The sequence below is a fragment of the Squalius cephalus genome (genome assembly GCF_949319135.1).
Source record: "Squalius cephalus genome assembly, chromosome: 1".
Lineage (NCBI taxonomy): Eukaryota > Metazoa > Chordata > Actinopteri > Cypriniformes > Leuciscidae > Squalius > Squalius cephalus.
In genome coordinates, this window is record NC_137122.1 from 6,512,173 (window position 1) to 6,533,427 (window position 21,255).

General features: G+C 36.8%; 2 protein-coding genes across 6 annotated transcripts in view; one reads left to right on the forward strand and one right to left on the reverse strand.

Annotated features, from left to right (window-relative positions):
• Positions 1–12,428, forward strand: part of LOC307156619 (uncharacterized protein) — a 201,369-nt gene extending 188,941 nt beyond the window's left edge. The window contains exons 2-4 of one of the 2 annotated variants that reach the window (XM_079868083.1): positions 10,077–10,184; positions 11,576–11,610; positions 11,919–12,428. In XM_079868083.1, the coding sequence (XP_079724209.1) occupies positions 10,162–10,184; positions 11,576–11,610; positions 11,919–12,196 (336 nt within the window). In that variant the 5' untranslated portion in view covers positions 10,077–10,161 and the 3' untranslated portion in view covers positions 12,197–12,428. Of the gene's footprint in view, positions 1–9,804; positions 10,185–11,575; positions 11,611–11,918 lie in introns of those variants that run through there. The other variant, XM_079868082.1, reaches the window with a different exon arrangement.
• LOC307155930 (uncharacterized protein) overlaps positions 1–21,255 on the reverse strand; it is a 120,065-nt gene that overhangs the window by 77,918 nt on the left and 20,892 nt on the right. For 2 of the 4 annotated variants that reach the window (XR_013820621.1, XM_079866927.1), the window contains exon 1: positions 412–449. The exons of 1 other annotated variant lie outside the window; for it this stretch is intronic. The gene's annotated coding sequence lies outside the window, so the exon portion shown is untranslated. Of the gene's footprint in view, positions 1–411; positions 496–21,255 lie in introns of those variants that run through there. One more of the 4 variants, XM_079866928.1, reaches the window with a different exon arrangement.

Sequence of the window (21,255 nt, forward strand, 5' to 3'; positions counted from 1 at the left end):
CATTACTCATACAGGGGCAATATAAAGTGTCTACATCAATTTTAATAAGTAAATGTAATCTGCCAAAGATAATGTCGACAAAGAAATAAAGGTAAACATGAAAACGGCAACAGAAACACTTGGGATCGATTCCCCTCACAGATCTCAAACTTTAACTCGACATTCAGTAACAGTTCTCACACAAACATCGAGACAATCACACAAACGAACACAAACTCGCTCAGGTCTGAATGAACTCAACATATTCTCCTCATGCTCGCTGCTGCTGCACTAAATGTTTATTTCAGAAGGAAGACGCCAGAAAAGACGCACAAGTATCGCTGTGATCGATGAAAACAATACAGAAATGAGCCTGTCGCTTAATCAAACTGTATAAAGTGTGTGTGATGGTTGTGTAAATATGAGAAATACCGTGAACTGCTCTCCTCACCTCAGAAGACTCGACGCTGAAACTCTCAATGAGGGAAGAGAGAAGGCGCGAGCGAGCGGTGACGTCATCGGCCTCCAAAGCACGCCACGCAGATTCAGCTTTACTTATTTCATATGGAACAATCATAATATTCTCTATAAAAACAAGTCCTTATTTTTTGAAAAATGGCATGATAACAATATTACGTTAGTACGTGATCTTTTTAATGATGATGGATGTCTATACATATGGCGAATTCCTGGAAAAATGTAAATTTCCTGTCACGCCTAGAGAATTTTCCATCGTTTTCGATGCTATTCCCACAGGTGTTATTGCATTGTTTAGAGGTTTGGATAGGACTTTGTTTACCACACCACCTATTTTTGATCCCACTCAAACAATGGTGGGCAAGATTTGTTTAGTTCCATATTCAATAGATCCATTCGTGCTCTCTTTCAGAAAGATATTATTACCAAACCTTATGTAATTACCTATTGGGGCAATTTTGTGGATATTGTGGACTGGAGAAAAGTTTGGTTATTGCCACATAAATACCTTATAGTAAATAAAGTCAGAGAAGTCTCATTTAAATTAATTCATAGATTCTATCCAGTGAAAAGTTACCTAAAAAAATTTAAACCTGACATTGATATAAAATGTGATTTCTGTAATGCACAAGATGAAACTACTGTACACTTGTTTTGGGACTGTAGCTATACCAAAATGTTTTGGAAGAACTTTTGCAGATATATTATTGATTTTGTGTACCCTCATTTTTCCTTATTTTGGAAACATGTTATATTTGGTTTTATTAATACGGAGAAAAACTTTGAGAAAGAATTTTACTTTATAAATCTTTTACTTCTCCTAGCAAAATTTCATATTCATAAATGTAAATTTTCCAATCATAAGCCATTATTCAAAGTTTTTCTCAACGAATTCCATCAATACCTTCAAACGCTTTCTGTTTCAGAGAAGAACAAAGCAAGGAAAACATTGTCTTGTTATGCTCTCTTCAAAATCCCCCTTTAATTTTGTCTCATTGCACTATCCTAACATGCTCTAATTGATTGTATCTCCTTCCTTTTTTTGCTTATCTTTTCTTGTATTTTTACTGTTGTTATTATTATTATTGTAATTTTTGTCTGGGTTTTTTATTTATTTGTTTATTTTATTTTATTTGTTTATTTATTTTTATATTGTTATTATTCTCTCCTCTGGTGTATGTTCCGTTTCATGTTTTCATGTTATTCTAATAAATAAATAAAAAAATTAATAAAAAAAAAGATTCAGCTTTACTAGTAGCCTTCCATTGTTTTTATTTTAGTACTTTAGTGACTCCAGTTACTAAAGGTAAAAGGAACTTTTTCAAGTGAAGCACAAAATAGTCATATAAACAGAGGAGGATCACCTCCATCCAGTCTGAAAAGTGTTTTGGCCTGTAAAGTCCGGCTCAGTATATTCTGTAGCGTTCTATACAATATGGAGTTATTCTTGTGCCAATAAAAATGAACGTAGCTTTTCAAGAAACTAATGAAAATATAAATTGAAACTAAATAAATTATCTCTAAAACTGAAAAAGAATAAATCGTAGGCAAATTGTTTGACTTCGTTTTTAATACACTGCATGTTTTGCTAACTATTTCTCATATTTCAATCGCTGATCTGAACTTACAAATGCGCTTCCAGAGTTTTCATTTACGCTTCTGAAGTTTGCGTTTACGCTCCCAGAGTTCTGACACATTTCTCTCGTGGGGGCGGGGCTAGTAGCAGTGTGTTCTCATTGGTTACTGAGCTTTTGATTGATAGCTTCGTGACCTGGAAGTGAAGACGTCAGTGGTGTGTTTATGTGTGGATGTGAGCGTCTGTAATCGCAGCTTTCTATTTCATTAGTGATGAAATCTACGTTCATTTTAAAAAAAAAATATTATTGTAGCAGCTGGGACCTGCATGGGCTCAGTTCTTATATGGTGACCAGGAAAAAAACTACATCACTATAGCAACACATACATTCAGCAGAGGAACATATGGTTTCCATTAATGTTGGAATGTATACCCTCTTATGCTTTGCTTGTATAAACACTGAATATACATTACAGTCTCTCCAGCACACACTCAAAGTCCCCCAAAGTCTCTCTTCCCCCACATCTTCACAAAATACATTGAGTACAAATGATTATGAATGTATATAAAAAGTATAAAAGAGATACATAGTACTACTGATTATGAATATTAATAAAAAGTAATAATAATACTAAAAACAACAGTAAATGGTAAAATTCAAAATAAAATGAAACCCTGCCCCCCCCCCCCCCCCCCCCCGATCGATCTGCACTTCAGACTCTGACCATCCGGGTATCTTTTGGAACCAGCATACTAGCAGTCCACCACAGACTTTTTTGATTCCTTATCTCACATAAAACAAATTAATAATGAAGATTGTAGTCTGTGTGATGCACCCATTAGTCTTTCAGAAATTCTTGATTCTATAAATCATTTAAAAAGTAACAAATCCCCAGGTACTGATGGGCTTTATAAAGCATTTAGTCAAAAATTAGCACCTTTTTTTAAAATAAAATGTTTTTAGAGAGTATTGAGAAAACAAAGCTTCCTCCCTCTTTATGTCAAGGGCTAATAACTTTGATTCCCAAGCCCAATAAAGATCCCCCTTAGAAAATTGCCGCCCGATTTCCTTATTGAATACCGATTATAAAATGATTGCCTTAGTTTTAGCAAAGAGGCTGAAACTTATTCCTAATAATATAATAGATGAGTGCCAATCAGGTTTTATGCATCAGAGACATAGTTCTAATAATATACGCTTGATTATTTCTACCGATAGTTTTATCCTCTTTCTTGACTATTATAAAGCATTTGATTGCTTAGAACATGAATTTATGTAACATTTTTTGCAAATGTATTAAAATGCTTTACTGTAATAACAGCTCTATCCGACTCAATAATGGCACTTCTCCTAGATTTTCTTTAAAGCGTGGTGTAAGACAAGGTTGCCCCATTTCCCCATATCTTTTTCTAATAGCTACATAATTTTTGTATTTACATATTAAAGAGAGCCCTGTGAAGGGAATTTCTATTGCTGGTATGGAATTGTTTATTAGCCAACTAGCAGATGATACAGCATTGTTTCTAAGAGATGTCTCTCAGATCCCAATTGCTTTAACCTCTCTTCAGTCCTTCTCTAATGCATCTGGCCTTTTGCTTAATATTAATAAATGCGAATTACTCCCGATAAAAAAATATGCTGCAACCTCTTTCTCAAACATTCCCATCAAAGATAGTGTCACCCATTTAGGAATACAAATAATAAAAGATACTAAACTGAGATGTCAGATGAATTTTAGTTCAGTTGTGGAGAAAACACACACAAAAAAAATTAACCTTTGGTTGTTAAGAGATCTATCTTTGAGGGATTTCCCGCTTATCCTATGCTGTTCAGTCTTTATTTTGTGGATAAATCTACTTGCAAGTTGATTGATGTAATGTTGCTCAAATTTCTTTGGAAAAATAAAACTCATTATATTAGAAAATCAGTTTTTTTGAATTCCTATAATAAAGGTGGCTTAAATTTCATTGATTTTGATTCTCTTAACAATACCTTAAAAATTAATTGGCTTAAACGTTTCCTTCACAATCAATCTTCTATTTGGAGGATAAACCAATATATATCTTTTCTCAATTAGGAGGTATACATTTCCTTTTAACCCTTGTGCATTGTTAGAATTTACATCCTTTCGTTATGTTTGTGGCTGAAAACAGCCACTACTTTAAACTGCTGTAAAAATGTATCAGATAAATATTTTTTTCAATTTTTTTTGCATTAATCTATTAATCAACCTCAGTCCTGCTCAAAAATATTAAATGTTTAAAAAAAATTCAGGATTTTAACTCTTTAATTGCCAAATTCGTAAATGATGTCACTGATTTGGGGGGAAAAAAAACACAAAATTACTAATTTTCAATATAAAATGTGATTGTGGACTGGATTTTTTTTTACCTTTTATCACAGTCTTGGACATGTCAAAGATTAGAAACAACATTGGTTTTGATGCATTGTTAGTTTTTGTGCAGCATCAGATTTGAACTTTTTCTCCCTCATTTACTGTTCGTGGCTGTTTTTGCCCCATTGACTTCCATTATAACCACATTTTTTGATTGCAAAGCCATGACACCATATAATCATGCATTTTTGATTGTTGGTGGTTTTCCCTGTTGGGAAGAGGTAAAATTTGTAATTTTTACTGTTGATAACCGGGTGGCACCATTAACCCTTTAGATAGGCCTGTGCCAAAAAAAGCTTAGTTTCTGGCTTTTACATGGAGTTATATGGAGTATAACAGCATAATAAAGTGTGTGATTGTGTGTGTGTGTGTGTGTGTGTGTGTGTGTGTGTGTGTGTGTGTGTGTGTGTGTGTGTGTGAACTCACCTTGATGCGTCTGAGAAAATCAAAATATGCACCTCAGCTCTCAGATCTACATGGAGTAAACAAAAACAAAGTAAGTGTATTTATGCACCTGCTGCCTTTTGATGGTGAGAAATGCAGACTAAACAAAAACAAAGCAAGTGGATTTAAACGCGTGCATGCAAGCCTGCTGGTCATTTGATGGTGAGAAGAGCAGCAAGCAACATGAGAAAGGGCTTGACTTGTAGTGAAGTTTTAGAGATGATTATGCAGCCTGACCCCTCCAGCGAGCTGCAGGATGTTTCGTCTTCTCCCTCTGACACCACAGACTCAGGAGAGTCAGATCCTGATTTGGATGTGGCACCCTCATCATCCACTCTAGCTTCCACTGAAGGCGAGGAGGATTCGGAGGATCCTGGATCTGGGTAGATTGGGAGAAACGGCGAAGTGTTGTTTTCCACTAACGCGGAGACAACTCTCTTTCTTCAGCCTGCCAGTGGCGTGACTCCAGGGCCGACGCGCTATGCCATCACAAGGCATAGTCATACATGTTTGTATGACTGTACAAACATGTATGTGTTGACGCAAGTCATGCTGACAATGAGGTCAATCATCTCCTCCGTAAAAAACAGATTGAACACGGAATCCATGTTCTGGACCCTTGCGAAGGCATAGCGCGTCGGCCCTGGAGTCATGCCTCTGGCAGGCTGAAGAAAGGGAGTTGTCTCCGCGTTGGTGGAAAACCACACTTCGCCGTTTCTCCCAATCCACCCAGATCCAGGATCCTCCGAATCCTCCTCGCCTTCAGTGGAAGCTAGAGAGGATGATGAGGGTGCCACATCCAAATCAGGATCTGACTCTCCTGAGTCTGTGGTGTCAGAGGGAGAAGACAATACATCCTGCAGCTCGCTGGAGGGGTCAGGCTGCATAATCATCTCTAAAACTTCACTACAAGTCAAGCCCTTTCTCATGTTGCTTGCTGCTCTTCTCACCATCAAATGACCAGCAGGCTTGCATGCACGCGTTTAAATCCACTTGCTTTGTTTTTGTTTAGTCTGCATTTCTCACCATCAAAAGGCAGCAGGTGCATAAATACACTTACTTTGTTTTTGTTTACTCCATGTAGTTCTGAGAGCTGAGGTGCATATTTTGATTTTCTCAGACGCATCAAGGTGAGTTCACACACACACACACACACACACACACACACACACACACACACACACACACACACTTTATTATGCTGTTATACTCCATATAACTCCATGTAAAAGCCAGAAACTACGCTTTTTTTGGCACAGGCCTATCTAAAGGGTTAATGGTGCCACCCGGTTATCAACAGTAAAAATGACAAATTTTACCTCTTCCCAACAGGGAAAACCACCAACAATCAAAAATGCATGATTATATGGTGTCATGGCTTTGCAATCAAAAAATGTGGTTATAATGGAAGTCAATGGGGCAAAAACAGCCACGAACAGTAAATGAGGGAGAAAAAGTTCAAATCTGATGCTGCACAAAAACTAACAATGCATCAAAACCAATGTTGTTTCTAATCTTTGACATGTCCAAGACTGTGATAAAAGGTAAAAAAAAATCCAGTCCACAATCACATTTTATATTGAAAATGAGTCATTTTGTGTGTGTTTTTTTCCCAAATCAGTGACATCATTTACAAATTTGGCAATTAAAGAGTTAAAATCCTGAATTTTTTTTAAACATTTAGTATTTTTGAGCAGGACTGAGGTTGATTAATAGATATATGCAAAAAAAATTGAAAAAAATATTTATCTGATAAATTTTTACAGCAGTTTAAAGTAGTGGCTGTTTTCAGCCACAAACATAACGAAAGGGTAGTAAATTTGCCCACAGTGTACTGTTGAGTTTTTGAAAAATTTCAAAGCATTTTCCCAAAATATGTGTCAAAATAAGATTTGTCACCAAAAATCATTCCATTTGCTGAAACACAGAAAAAGTTATGGCCAAATTTAGACTCAAAAATACCCCATAGTGGATGAAAACATCCCCAACAGCACATAAGGGTTAATGTGCAATTATTCAGTTAGTAAACTTCCAATTATCATCAGCAGATGCTTATGACTTGGAGACTTATTTACAAGCATAATTTCTTGCAACACAATTTTTTAAATTTGGAACAACTGTAATATTCTACATAAGAGGAAATCTTTATTTCTTGAAAACTGGTTCAATAATGGAGTGATGTTAGTAAACCAGCTATTTGATATAGTGAAGGTAATTTATTTAATTATTCCGATTTTGTTTCAGGATACCAATTCCCAGTATCTAGTAAATAATTTAATATAGTTTTCAAGGCCATCTCTTTGGAAATCTTTTGGACCCTGTTACTTCAATTCCTTCCTCCATTTCTTATTGGAATAACCTTTTTAATGATAATAAATGGTCATATGTTTGGTCACTTCCTCAGAAATTCTTTCTAACAAATAAAGTTAAAGAAATATCCTATAAAATTATTCAAAGATTTTATCCAGTTAAATGCTTTTTAAAGAAATTTAGAAGTGATATTGATACTTCCTGCTCATTTTGTGAAGCCTCTTCTGAAACTGTTGATCATTTGTTTTGGGAATGTCCTTTTTCTCGGTCTTTCTGGAATAATATTGATGCTCTGATTGTCCAAAAGGTTTTTTGTAACTTTTCTTTATCATATAGACACATTTTTGGGGGTTTTATTAATGCAAGTTTTTGTATAAACCTTCATTAATATTATTGGGAAGTTTCATATCCATAAATTTAAAAATATATGAAAAGTAAACCCCACTTTAGCTTTTTCAAAGAAGAATTGAAGATGTATTTAAATATATACTATAGTATGTTGGTTTCAAAGATACCCGGATGGTCTACTATTTCCGGTCAGAATCCATAGTGCAGATCGCGCGTTGGCCGAGGATTCGGTTAGAACTACAAACACGAGTTAAAAGTGCTAAAAAACTACAGACATGGAAGACGCGCGAGTCCGGCGATTATGTAGAGATGTTTAGATAAAGGTTTTTTTTTTTTGCAATATTAACAAACAGAACAAGACGATACATACAAGAAATATAAACAATCTTTCAAAACAAAACAGAAATTAGTAAGACAGGCCGAGCTGATAGACCGGCGGTTAGCTTTTGAAACATCATGCGCCGATGCACACAAATCAGTGACTAACGTTACTAACCTGCTGACTCCGACCTCGTCTACTCCGTGCGTTTCTCAACATCGGTCCCGAGCGCCGAGGTCGCGATCAGCCATGGTCTTGTTCACTCCGGCTCCAACACGCCACCACGAAGCCTGGGTGGTTCCGCAGCGGAAGACGCGAGTCAGGCCCAGACCAAAACTCTCTCCGACCCTCCCGGTTTTCGAGCTATCCACACAGAACCGCTTCTCCCCTCTCCGCGAAACAGAACGCGATGCTGTGATCATCGGCGATTCCATCGTTCGGCACGTACGCGCTACGTTAGGTAAAAGTAAGGTGCACAGTCACTGCTTTCCTGGTGCTCGTGTTTCTGAAATCGCTGCTCGCGTTCCCGAGATTCTGAACGATGACGAGCGCGTCGGAACTGTGGTCTTGCACGCGGGGGTGAACGACATCAGGCTGCGCCAGACGGAAGTTCTGAAGAAAGACTTCAGGAATCTGATCGATACGGTACGCAGCACATCGCCTGATATAACGATCATTGTGTCAGGACCGCTTCCCACGTACCGTCTAGGACATAAAAAGTTTAGTAGATTATTCGTGCTAAATGAATGGTTAATGTCATGGTGCAGTGAGCAGAAACTGCTCTTTCTAAATAATTGGAATCTGTTTTGGGAGCGTCCTAGGCTTCTCCGTGCTGATGGCTTACACCCAAGCAGATTCAGAGCGGATCTTTTCCCAGATAGCAATTACATTTGGCCCGGATCCGTTTTAAGCCCCTTGCCTCCGTTTCTATCTTAGAGACGTTTTCTGATTGTGAACCAGATCCGTGCCAGATAGAGGTTTCAGCTTAAACATTCTAACTGCCATCAGTTCAGTATTTATATCATTTTACAGATCTGGCCCAGATCACTTTTCCCATAGGTAACCGAAAGACATTAGCTGTGTCTGACACTGATTTGGTCCAGATCTGCAATATGAATCTGAGCCGATACTGTTTTCACATAGGCTACACTGGTGTGGCCCGAATCTGTGATACATATCTGAGCCGACTGCATTTAAAAAAGGGCTAAAAACTGCTCTGGCCCATATCTGCAAAACGGATTTGAGCCAACACTGTTTTGACAGAGACTACCTGATGTGGACCACATCCGAAATACTTTTCTCAAACTGTGTGAAGAACTCCGTGGAATAAACATTTTCAAAACAACATGGTTACCTGTCTGCATATTTTTTTTTTTCTATCTAGAGCATGAGATAAATGCATTGTCATAAGCTGAGCAATATTATCAGTGTTTAAAAACTATACAGAAACATTTTGTGATGCTATAAGGTCCGTTACAGCACACACTGTAAAAAAAAGTAATTTTACAGGTAATTGTCTGTATTTGTTTACAGATTTTTACCGTTTTGTCATTATTACAGCAAATATCTGTAAAATAAAAGGCTGTAATTTAAAGGTCCACTGTTAAATTTGCAGGTAATTGCTTGTATTTTGGTTTTACATCAATTTTACGTTTTTTAAAAGGAACGTGTCTGTATTTTTACATAGTTATGTGTAATTTTACAGAAATTATTAGGTAATATTTTACAGATTTTTTTCTGTGAAATTAGAAAACAAAGTAAAGAAGGTATAACTGCGGAAATCAGCATCTATTCAATGTTTTCCTTACAGATTATTAAGCATGTGGGGGTTAAAGTGAGGTTTTTTTTAGGTTAAATGATAGTATTTGTACATAGTATTTGTATGTACATTTGTACATTATTTCACATTTTATTTTATACTCATTTTGATAATTATTTCATTGTCTTATTCTCCCATAATTTCATGTATATTTTATGAATATTTTTCCAAATCTCCGTTGCTGCACATTCAGGTCTTTGTGTGTGTGAGTGCGCGCGCGCGCGATGACGCAGATTCAAATTCGCCGCCATTACTTTTCCGCTGTTTACTCCCGCCCACAACGGTTAACGTTAGCTGATCAGTTTGGGCAAGCGGGAGATTTGAATTCAGTCTACTCTCGTGAAGTGGATTGTGAGATCAACAGTGGTTCAAAGCAATCGTATTCGTCAAGAGGCGAGCAGTCGTGAGCAGGAGTTCTGTTGTCAGTCAGTCCGTTTGGATTCTTTGGAAATAACGCCCTTTTCAGTGAGCCTTGTTCGTCACGACGGACATCATGCCAACCGATCACCGGCTGAGGTAAGAGTCTCATTATACTAACGTTACATGTGAACGATATTTTATATTACATTTGTGTTACGTTTACAGTTTTCAAGCTAACGTTAGCATTCTTAAATGATGTTGTGTCATAACTGGCGAGAGCTGGAGGGCAAAACACTGAAAATGTAGTATCATGCGTCTTTACATTTTCCATCTGTTTTAAGAAAGATCAGTTGAACCCACACCTCAAAAGACCTAAAACAAGCTTTCGTAGACTTGTAATACATACCAAAGTCCGTTTAATTGTGTATAAAATCTTTGTTAATACGCGATAGTAGCCTATCTGTCAGTAAATCAATCTCTTAAATGGCGGGACATTTTGAAACACGTCTGGAAGCTAAAAACTCTTCTCTTAAAAATATCCTCGGTTTTAATTATAGTAACCACGTTTTTGGCGGATTTTTATTACCATTTTTAATAACCACAGTTATACTACAAATACAAATAGGCCTAACGTTACCATGTTGGGTTTTTTTTGGGTTTTTTTTTTTGTGTGGTTAAACCATAGTTAATTTTCGTAAGGTTTAACATGGCTATCTCAAGACTGGTAAGAAAACGAATTCAGTAAATACTGTACTTGGTACAGGAAAGCACATGAGACTAGAATATGAACACAACATGATAAATTGCATATTCTGGCTGCATCTGCTTGTTAACACGTAGCTATAGAATGCATATATGTGCATATATTAGGCTTATAAAATAAAAGTTGATAGAATGTTTGTGTTCTGATGAAGAAATTAACGTATCTACATTTTGGATGGCCTGGGGTCACCATAGTAGCCTTTTTCATAGGATACTTTTGATCATTGGTTATGAAAATTGCATTGATCCAGATGAACAGACAGTTACACCCCTAACGTTAGGTGTCTCGTCTCAGCTCAAAACTTCACTGTTAGCCTTTCCTGCTCAGCTTCCAGATCATAGTCAGGTTTTGCATTGTCTTAGTGGAACATATTCTTACATGTGTAAATGTAATACTGAGTTGTTAATTTTTTTTTTTGTGTGTGATTTCAGGTCAAGTGGAAAGCAGAATGATCATGGCAAACAAGGTATGGGAAGAAGTAATTTAAAATATTGTAATGGCCGAGTCTTCTGATTCCATATGATTGCACTAAAAGTGCAGAACATTTAATTTGTTTTATACTATATTTTCCCATATGAATATTTTCTTTGTGGTTAAACCATAGTTAATTTTCGTAAGGGTTAACATGGCTATCTCAAGACTGGTAAGAAAACGAATTCAGTAAATACTGTACTTGTTGATGATACAGGAAAGCACATGAGACTAGAATATGAACACAACATGATAAATTGCATAATACTGAGTTGTTAATTTTTTTTTTTTTTTTTTTTTTTTGTGATTTCAGGTCAAGTGGAAAGCAGAATGATCATGGCAAACAAGGTATGGGAAGAAGTAATTTAAAATATTGTAATGGCCGAGTCTTCTGATTCCATATGATTGCACTAAAAGTGGCAGAAAATTTAATTTGTTTTATACTATATTTTCCCATATGAATATTCATTTGATCCTTGTGAGGCCACTGTAGCTGCACAAGGTTTGGTTTTACTACAGTAAAACCACGATTGTGTTAGATTCCACCCATCTATTTAATTTTTTTTTTTTTTTTTTGTAGCATAACTAGGCTTTGTCATTTAGAAACATGACTTTTCCTATCACTTAATGACACATATCTCTACCTTTCATTGCAGCCAGAGGATCTGACGGTTGCTACAGCATCTCAGCCTACCTGATGGAAAATTCTTGCTGGATGAATGACCTTCACCTTCAACTCAACCTTGCCAAGACAGAACTGCTTATGGTTTCAGCCAAACCATCCTTGCTGTGTGATCCTGCTGATTTGCCTTCTACAACATCAGAAAGATCCGGCCCTTCCTATCGGAGCCACACAACTCTTTGTCTAAGCTTTTGTTCTATCCAGACTGGACTATTGCAGCTCTTCCAGCATCAGTCAAACCTCTGCAACTGATCCAGATGCTGCAGCAAGACCTAAACTCACTGCTTCAGATCTGTGTGTCTCCAGAAGCTTGTGTTCTGCAAGTGAACGGCGCCTTGTGGTGTCATCATCCCAAAGAGACACAAAATCACTTTCACTGACTTTTCCCTGGACTGTTCCCTGCTGGTGGGATGACCGGCCCAACTCAACACATTTTCAAGAAACTGCTAAAGATCCATCTTTTCATAAACACTTGACCCAATAATACTAAATCTTTGTTTTAATAAAAAAAAAAAAAAAAAAAAAAAAAAAAATTGTGCACTGTGCTACACTAACTGGGACTTGTCACTGCACTTGTTGCTTCTATTGTTCTCTTAATTTTAAGTCACTTTGGATAAAATGTAATTGTAAATGTTTAAAATAAGTTATATTAGAGTATAAAGGTATACAGCAATTGTCTTTTAATGTGGATATTTTTACATGTTCTAAATCATATACTAAGCTATTTCCTATCATTCACGTATCTTGATGTTCAGTGTTTGTTTAATGAGTAATACTGTAAATGTGCAGGTATTCCGTACTTGTACGTTTAGTTAATTTAACAGAAATTGACTGTACATTTGCTATTATTAAGTACTTAAATAGAGATTGGTCAAAGTTGTGAAACGATCTGCAAAAATTAAAACTGTAAATATACAAACTTTGTATTTGAATTTATGTACTTATTGCATTTTTATACATAACTTCTTAGTTATTTTACACAGAAAAACTATATATTAAAAGATAATTACTGTAGATAGACAGAGCATTATTATAAAAGAACTTTATGTATGCCTAAGTAGCATAGGTTACTATGATACCCTAACTGACAAAAATGCCGAAAATAAGGCAAAAGGACAATCCAGTGGTGATTTAAGTGGAATCGTAACACATCCGGCACAGCTCCGGTAGGCGAAATCGTTTCACGCACCCGTTACGCATCTGTAACGGGATGATCAGGCGGTGCTGGATCGGCGCTGGCACATATCCGCAACAACCCCTAAAAACAGACCAGAAACGGCTTTGGCCCGATGTGCGTTTGGACTCAGGAACGAGTCCGTGAGGCGGATGCGGGACAGACCCGGCTCTATCGTTTTGCGGTTGCGGCCCTGTTCCGTTACAGCGTCCAGTGGCTATCTGGGTTGTCGGATAACATCTCCAAAATGTTAAATACCTTTTGACTAGTAACCAAAAGTCCAAATCATAGTCTCTGCTGCACCAATTTAACTGATATAAATACTAGTGTTGAACATTGTATAGAAACTGTGACTATTCCTCGTTTAGTGAGACCAAATAATAAATCTACTGCAGGATCTAGGAACAATCTAATTGTTATTAAACCAGAAAATGTTGCTATTAGTAAACAAAAACTATTTCTAAAGCTAGGTCTTCTAAACATTAGATCACTCACACCTAAGGCAGTTATTGTAAATGAAATAGTCACAGATAATAGCTTCGATGTATTTTGCCTTACTGAAACCTAGCTTAAACCAAATGATTATTTCGGTCTAAATGAGTCTACTCCATCTGGATACTCCTATAAGCACGAGCCCCGTCTGATTGGTCGTGGCGGCGGTGTTGCAACAATCTATAGAGATATTTTCAATGTTACTCAGAAAACGGGTTATAAGTTTATTTCGTTTGAAGCACTTGTACTAAATGTTACGCTCTTAGATGTTAGAAAAACATCCCTATTATCTCTAGCCTTGGCTACCATATATAGACCGCCTGGGCCTTACGCTGATTTCCTAAAAGAGTTTGCAGATTTTCTCTCAGACCTATTAGTCAATGTCGATAAAGCATTAATTGTTGGAGATTTTAACATACATGTAGACAATCCAAATGATGCGTTAGGGGCTGCGTTTACAGATTTATTGAACTCCTTTGGGGTCAAGCAAAACGCCACCGGACCAACTCATCGTCTTAATCATACACTCGATTTAATTATATCATATGGAACCGATCCAACTGATATAGATATCATTCCACAAAGTGATGATGTCACTGACCATTACATGGTAGCTTGCATATTACGTACTGCTGTAATATGTCATGCGGCGCCGCGTTATCAACCAGGCAGAACAATCCTTCCATCCACCATAGATAATTTCTCAAATTGCTTATCTAATCTGTCTCATCTGCTGCCTGAACCCAAACAAACAGATGAACTAGAAGAACTAACTAGCACTATGAGCACCATTCTCTCTAGAACATTGGATGTTGTTGCACCTATTAAATTAAAAAAGGTCAGAGAGAAAATTAAAGCACCATGGTACAACAATACTACGCATGTTCTAAAGAGAGAAACCCGTAATTTAGAGCGCAAATGGAAAAAAACTAATTTAGAGGTCTTTAGAATCGCGTGGAAAGACAGTATGTCACGTTATAAAAAGGCCCTAAAAGCGGCCAGGCCTGAGCACCTCCGCAAACTAATAGAAAATAATCAAAATAATCCTAGGTTTTTATTTAACACCGTGGCTAGACTAACAAATAAACAGACGTCACCCGAACAAAATATCCCGTTACAGTTCAGTAGTAATGATTTCATGAACTTCTTCACTGAGAAAATAGAAAGCATCAGAACCACAATTGATCTCTTACTTTACGTTGAGCCTATAATGAGCCATGTGAGACATTAAATCAACTCTTAGGCTAAATATAATAAATAAATAGCATTTTACTCTTGAACAATATTACTTTGTGATGCTCTTTAGTTTTAAATGTTTTATGATCATTGTTAGTTTCAGCGCATATTATTTTAATGATCTAAGTACTTGATAAATGTCAGAATCAAACTAGATTTCGATTAATTTGGACATATTATGCTGCTATAATTATTTCTCTGTAGTGGTTGATGAAGATGAGTGTCATTAAGTTGGCTTGAGAAAGACTTATTATTATTCTTCTGAGACTAAAAAATCTGACTCTAACTCCTCCTAGAGCTTTAACTCTACATACTCTAAACTCGGGTCAGACCTTCAGACTGTTCTGACTTAGTGTGCTATATCTTTTCAGACTGATTTGACTTTGTTTTCTTAAAAATTAATATTAAAAACCATAAAAATCCCATAGACTTTTATTGCAGACTGCTCAAAATGAGCCAAGACTACGGTGGCCCATTAGTGCACAAACACAAAAACTCAAATCTAAAATCCCTGAAGCCCTAGACTCAATTAAACTACTATTCTATGTACTAATTCACTTTACTATCTATCTATCTATCTATCTATCTATCTATCTATCTATCTATCTATCTTTTAAACTATTCTTTCTTTCTTTCTAATTTATGTTTTTTCTTTCTAATCTATCTTTCAAACTAATCTTTCTTTTAAATTTATCTTTCTTTCTAACTATTCTTTCTTTCTCACTAATTTATCAATCAAAATTTAAACTACTTTAAACTTCAAACTTCTAACTACTTTAAACTTCTAACTACTTTAAACTTCTTTAAACTCTTTGGTCCGGCTTTCTCAAGCCAACTTAAAGTTTGTCTCAACAAACTTTTTTTCTAGTTAATGATTGTTTTTGTGTTATTGATGTTTTATCCAGGTCATATTGTGAAAGATTACAGTATTGTCTTCCAATAGAGCAGTTTTACAGGCTTTTATCATGTATGCTGACTTTCTAACGGCAAACACTCAGAATAAAGTGAGATGATCTGCTGATGACCCTGAATGGCTTGTTGAATAAGTGTTGATAGTCTGAGGCTCATCAATATTAACAGATCTGCTGAAAACACTCTTTATTTCATGACAATAGTTCCTGTTTTCACCTCATTTATTATGCTGATGTCTTCAGATCTCCTGTAAATTGACACTTAAAGCTCATTTCATTGGTGTCAGCAGACTGAGGGGATTTGTTGGCTACTATATGCAGATTTATTTCTGTTTTTATGATTTGAACTGTTTTTCTTACCATTATTTATAATTGGAAGAATTTAAATTATATTAATTTCTGTATTTTAATGAAGAAGCAGAATAATATTTGGGATTAGCAATACAAATAGATGGATGTATAATAAATAGATAGACCGACATAAATTCTTAGAAGTGTCGCAATTTTTTTTTTTTTTTTTTTTGAAAACACATGATTGATTTTTTTTATTTTGGCAGATTAGCTCCTCCCACGCTGGAATACATCATCAGAAAAGCTCCTCCCACAGCAATCACATCATCAGTGAAACTCCTCCCGTGGCAATCACATCATCAGTGAAGCTCCTCCCACTGCAACACATCATCAGTGAAGCTCCTCCCACTGTAATTCTCCTATAAATGCTGTAAATTCCCATCAGCTGCAAGTGAAGGAGCATCAGAGCATCAGGAAGAGCTGAAATCTGCAAAGACTGAGTTTATTAAAGAGGACAGTGAGAACATGAGTGATCCAGAACCCTGCAGAATGAAACACACTGAAGATCCTGAAGAACAAAGAGGTTGGTGTTTATTCTTCATTCATTCATGATGCTGAAGAACATTCATGTTAGAAACATTCAAGCACTTCATCACATTTAGATAAACAGTTCAACTATGAAATGGTACAGAATGTTCTGGGCAGGGCTCCAGACTAACTTTTTTTACTGACAAATTCTTTAATAATCAATAGACAACGTACAGATTTTACACTGTGCAGTTTTATTTTTAAAGGAACACACCGACTTTTTGGGACTTTGGCTTATTCTCCGTATCCCCCAGAGTTAGATAAGTCCATGCATACCTTTTTCATCTCCGTGTGCCGTAACTCTGTCTGACGCACCCACCGCTAGCTTAGCTTAGCACAAAGACTGGAGGTAAACGGAGGTAAACGGTGAATAAGCCAAAGTCCCAAAAAGTCGTATCTGGTGGTGCTGGGGCTGACAATAAAGCACTGAGCTTAATTTAGGGTGTAGATGACATTAACTTTAATTACTATCATTCATAATGAGATCGGCCCGCGACTGGCAAGTTTGGGGCGCTGCGCTGTCTATGATTGGTCCGAAATATTAAACGGTTTAATAAACGGAAGCATAAATGAGTAGCACATTTTCATTCCACTTTTTTTTTTTGGCATTCGCTGCTCAGCAACGCTATGGTCGCACCAGCGCGACCTAAAAAAATATTTGGTCGCACCGGCAGGAAAAATGGTTGCAATTGGTCACAATCTGGAGCCCTGCTGGGTTTGTTTTTTGTTTTTTCAACAAATGGTCAGTAGAGGAAGGTTTGAGAATTTTATATTGATTGTCAACATCAGATCAAGCTAAATACTATTGTAACTTTTATTTTACATAATCAGTAAACACCAAGTTACTAATAAAGTTGTATTTGTCAAATATGTTGTTCATAGTTATAGAGATTCTTCTTGGAGTAACTTTGGTAACAGGGTTGATGAATACAGTCAGTGCTACAGTTTGTGTAAAAACTTAGAAAAAGGATTGAGCTTATTTTCTTGTCTTCCCATCATGCAGTAGAAAGAGCCCAGATGATGTCACTTCCTGTGTGTCACAGTTTTAAGAAATGCTCTGTTTTTAAAAGGAGGAAAATCATGTCAAAAGAAACAGAGTTGAGTGAAACATGTACTGTAGGACATGGGTAATGCTAAACGCTTGTGTTACAGGGTCCCCGCGGATCCTTAAAAAGTCTTAAAACGTCTTAAATAAAATATACGATTTTTAAGGTCTTAAAATGTATTAAATTTCACTAATTTTTGAAGAGTGGCATTAAATTTGATCTGGGCGGCATTAAATTTCATCTGGCGGAGTTTCTCCTTTTGTCGGGAGAAACTACCGGTATTTTCCATTTCACCAGCGCACGTCCCTGTCTAAAGACAGTAAAAAGTAGCGTGTGCCTAATGCACAGGCATCACACACCATTTAGGGGGCAGTGTTTTCCGTAGGCCTGTCATAGAAACAGACGAAGAAGTGTCTCAGAGTGGCAGATGCGAGCTAAGATAGGGAAGTGCAAATTTAATGATAACTAGCTCGATGATGAGAAATATAGCGGCTGGTTACAAAAAAACGACGGTATACGAAGTGCGGTGGGCTGCAAAACCCTTGACGCGCATATGAAAGGGGAGAAGCACAAGCGCGAGTCGGCAACAACTGTCCCCATTCAGCTGTTTGCAGCATCGGTATCTAACGTTACTTCAAAGTCTAACCATGGGTGTAAATTACGACCCCACCCCCCCACACACTTTTTATAAAATGTAAATTCGTCCCCCGCTCTTTTTCATAGGGCAAGTGCATCCACGACGAGCTGAGGTTTTCGCGGGTGTCCGTGAGCCTACATCGAGATTTTTAATCCAAAGAGTCAAGGATAGTCTATCTACATACGTGACTTTCACGTTTCCATGGTAATCAGTCACTCGTGCATCACGCCCAAATGCACGCAGCCGCGCCGAATAATTTTCATAGAGGTCGCAATGAGTTCAAAACGGCAAAAAAACTCTTCACTCCTTATTCATGAAAAAGTTGTCATCTATAATTCATGTGGTATTCGAATTGTGTTGCACAATGCGGATAACTCAGCCTATTTCTCTTGTTGAATAATTAACATGTTTTGTTGTAAATTTAAAATATTCACTAACTGTTACCCGTACAAACGTGCGCTATTTTCAGTCTTTTTTTATTCGTAATATCTTTTATTTTCACAGATATATTATCGAAGCCCTTCAAATTAGAATAAACATGGTGATTGTTAAAGGAGAACTCCGGTCAATTTTAACATTGAGCTCATTTTTTTGTCAATTTGGAGTGCTGTCAATACAGAGAACAGCGACAAAAATCGGTGTTGCCTACACCGAGTTATCCTCTTTTTAAAATTTGCACCCTGTTGACTTCAATGGGGCAATATTTAAACCTGCTTTTAGCCTCTTAACATCCTTGATGTGTCATTACAAGTGCACAGGTCATGTGAGTGATTCCTTCAGAGTGAACACGAGTGAATCTGACTGCAGTAGATGTGAAAGAAATGGATAAAAATGATGTTATTTAAGCCAGCGCAAATACCTGTATTTACATCCTGTTTTCGGTTTAAGTCCAAAGTAGTCGATTGTCGAGTTCACGCGCGTGATCATTGGTAACTAAACCTATGCGCGTGAACTCGACAATTTTCTTTTTATTAGCTTAGTTAGCTTTATTAACTAGTAAAATACATGATCAGGATTTTACCATAAGTATATAAAGTATAAGTATACTTTTTGTATATAAAGTATACGGTACATCTGCATTTCTTTCTTTCTGTTGTATTGCTTTAAAAATAAATAGCATTTTAAGCCAATTAAGGAAAAACCTGTCAACAAGTCTGAAAATTTTTTTTGGTAGTTATTCTGTCCCCCTCACTTTTGAAATGATGGCTAGGCTACGCCCCTGAGGCTAACATTACAGCCGCGTTGGTGTCTTTGGGGCCCAATACAAGTAATGCCTTCGGTACATTCTCCCCAACCAATACACTGAAGGCCGAAATGCTGTGGGTTTTGCACACGGTTAGCCGACATCACTCCTATACATCCAACGAAGACATGAGCACTTCAGGGCAATGTTCCCTGACTAGGAATGTGCAAAAACATTTAGTTGTGGCAGGGACAAAACCTCTTCTCTTACTCGATTTGGACTTGTTCTGTACATAAAAAGGGGACTTCTGTCAAGTGTGAATCAAGGCAGCTTCGTTGTCATGTTTGACGAAAGCATGAATTGGACCACCAAAGGCTATTAAGACTATTTGCACTGTTGCTCAAATACAAATGTGCTTTGTTAACCTGAACACCCTAGAGTGTCATTTTTATATATATATATTTTGCCATGGTAATGGTCTTAATTTTTATTCTTGAAGGTCTTAAAAAGGTCTTAAAAGTCATTAAATTTGTTGATCAAAAATGGGATCAAAAATTGATCACAGGGTAATTCACCTGAGCTTGTGTTTCTGGTGTCCCACTTTCACATGCGCATGAATTGAAGTCAGTGCAAGGAAAAGTCTAGTGTGAACGGCCATTAATAATTAAAACGTTTTAGTCAAATAAATATCAATCTCAAAGTTGGTGTCAAAATATGGCAGTATTGTATATTTTAATGTTAATATCATGTTAGATAATTGTGTCATTTACCAAATATATGTGATAGTTATTGCTAAAGAAACATGGGATTCGTGCCTATAATGTTTTAAAAATAATAATTGGAAGATAAATGTTCCTCATTTTTGGAAAGTTTCAAAAACAGTATTTTATAACAGTTGTCCACTTTCTACTATTACATCAGGGCTCACTTGCATGTCCTTTCACTTTATATTTCTCTCTTTGAATTATTTTGATGTACTGAAAATCAAATTAATGATTTTCTCTTTTGATTTCAGACCTGATGGAAGTGAAGGAGGAGAGAGAAGAACTGAGTGAAGTGAAGGAGGAGAGAGAAGAACTGAGTGAAGTGAAGGAGGAACATCATGTCAATCCTGAAGGAAAACCACTGAGTCGCTCGAAGACTAAAAAAAATTTTTTAAAGAAAAGAGCCAAGAAATCTTTCACCTGCACTCAGTGTGGAAAGAGTCTCACAACCAAACGAAGTCTTGAGATTCACATGAGGATCCACACTGGAGAGAAGCCGTTCTCATGTGATCAATGTGGAAAGAGTTTCACATACAAACAACATCTTAAAGAACACATGAGGATCCACACCGGAGTGAAGCCGTTCTCATGTGATCAATGCGGCAAAACATTTCTTAGGGCATCAGACCTGAAGAGACACCTGACAGTTCATATGAAGGAGAAGCCGCATTCATGTTCTGTGTGTGGAAAGAGTTTTTCACAGGTGCAATATTTACACACACATCAGAAAACTCACACTACAAACTGTTTAAAACTGCACCAGAGAATTCACACTGGAGAAAAACCTTACAAGTGTTCACACTGTGACAAGAGATTCAGTCACTCATCAGCTCTGAAAACACATGAGATGAACCACACTGGAGAGAAGCCGCACACGTGTGATCAATGTGGGAATTGTTTCACTAACAAAAAGCAACTTGATGTTCACATGAGGATCCACACGGGAGAGAAGCCATTCATGTGTGATCAGTGTGAAAAGAGATTCTCAT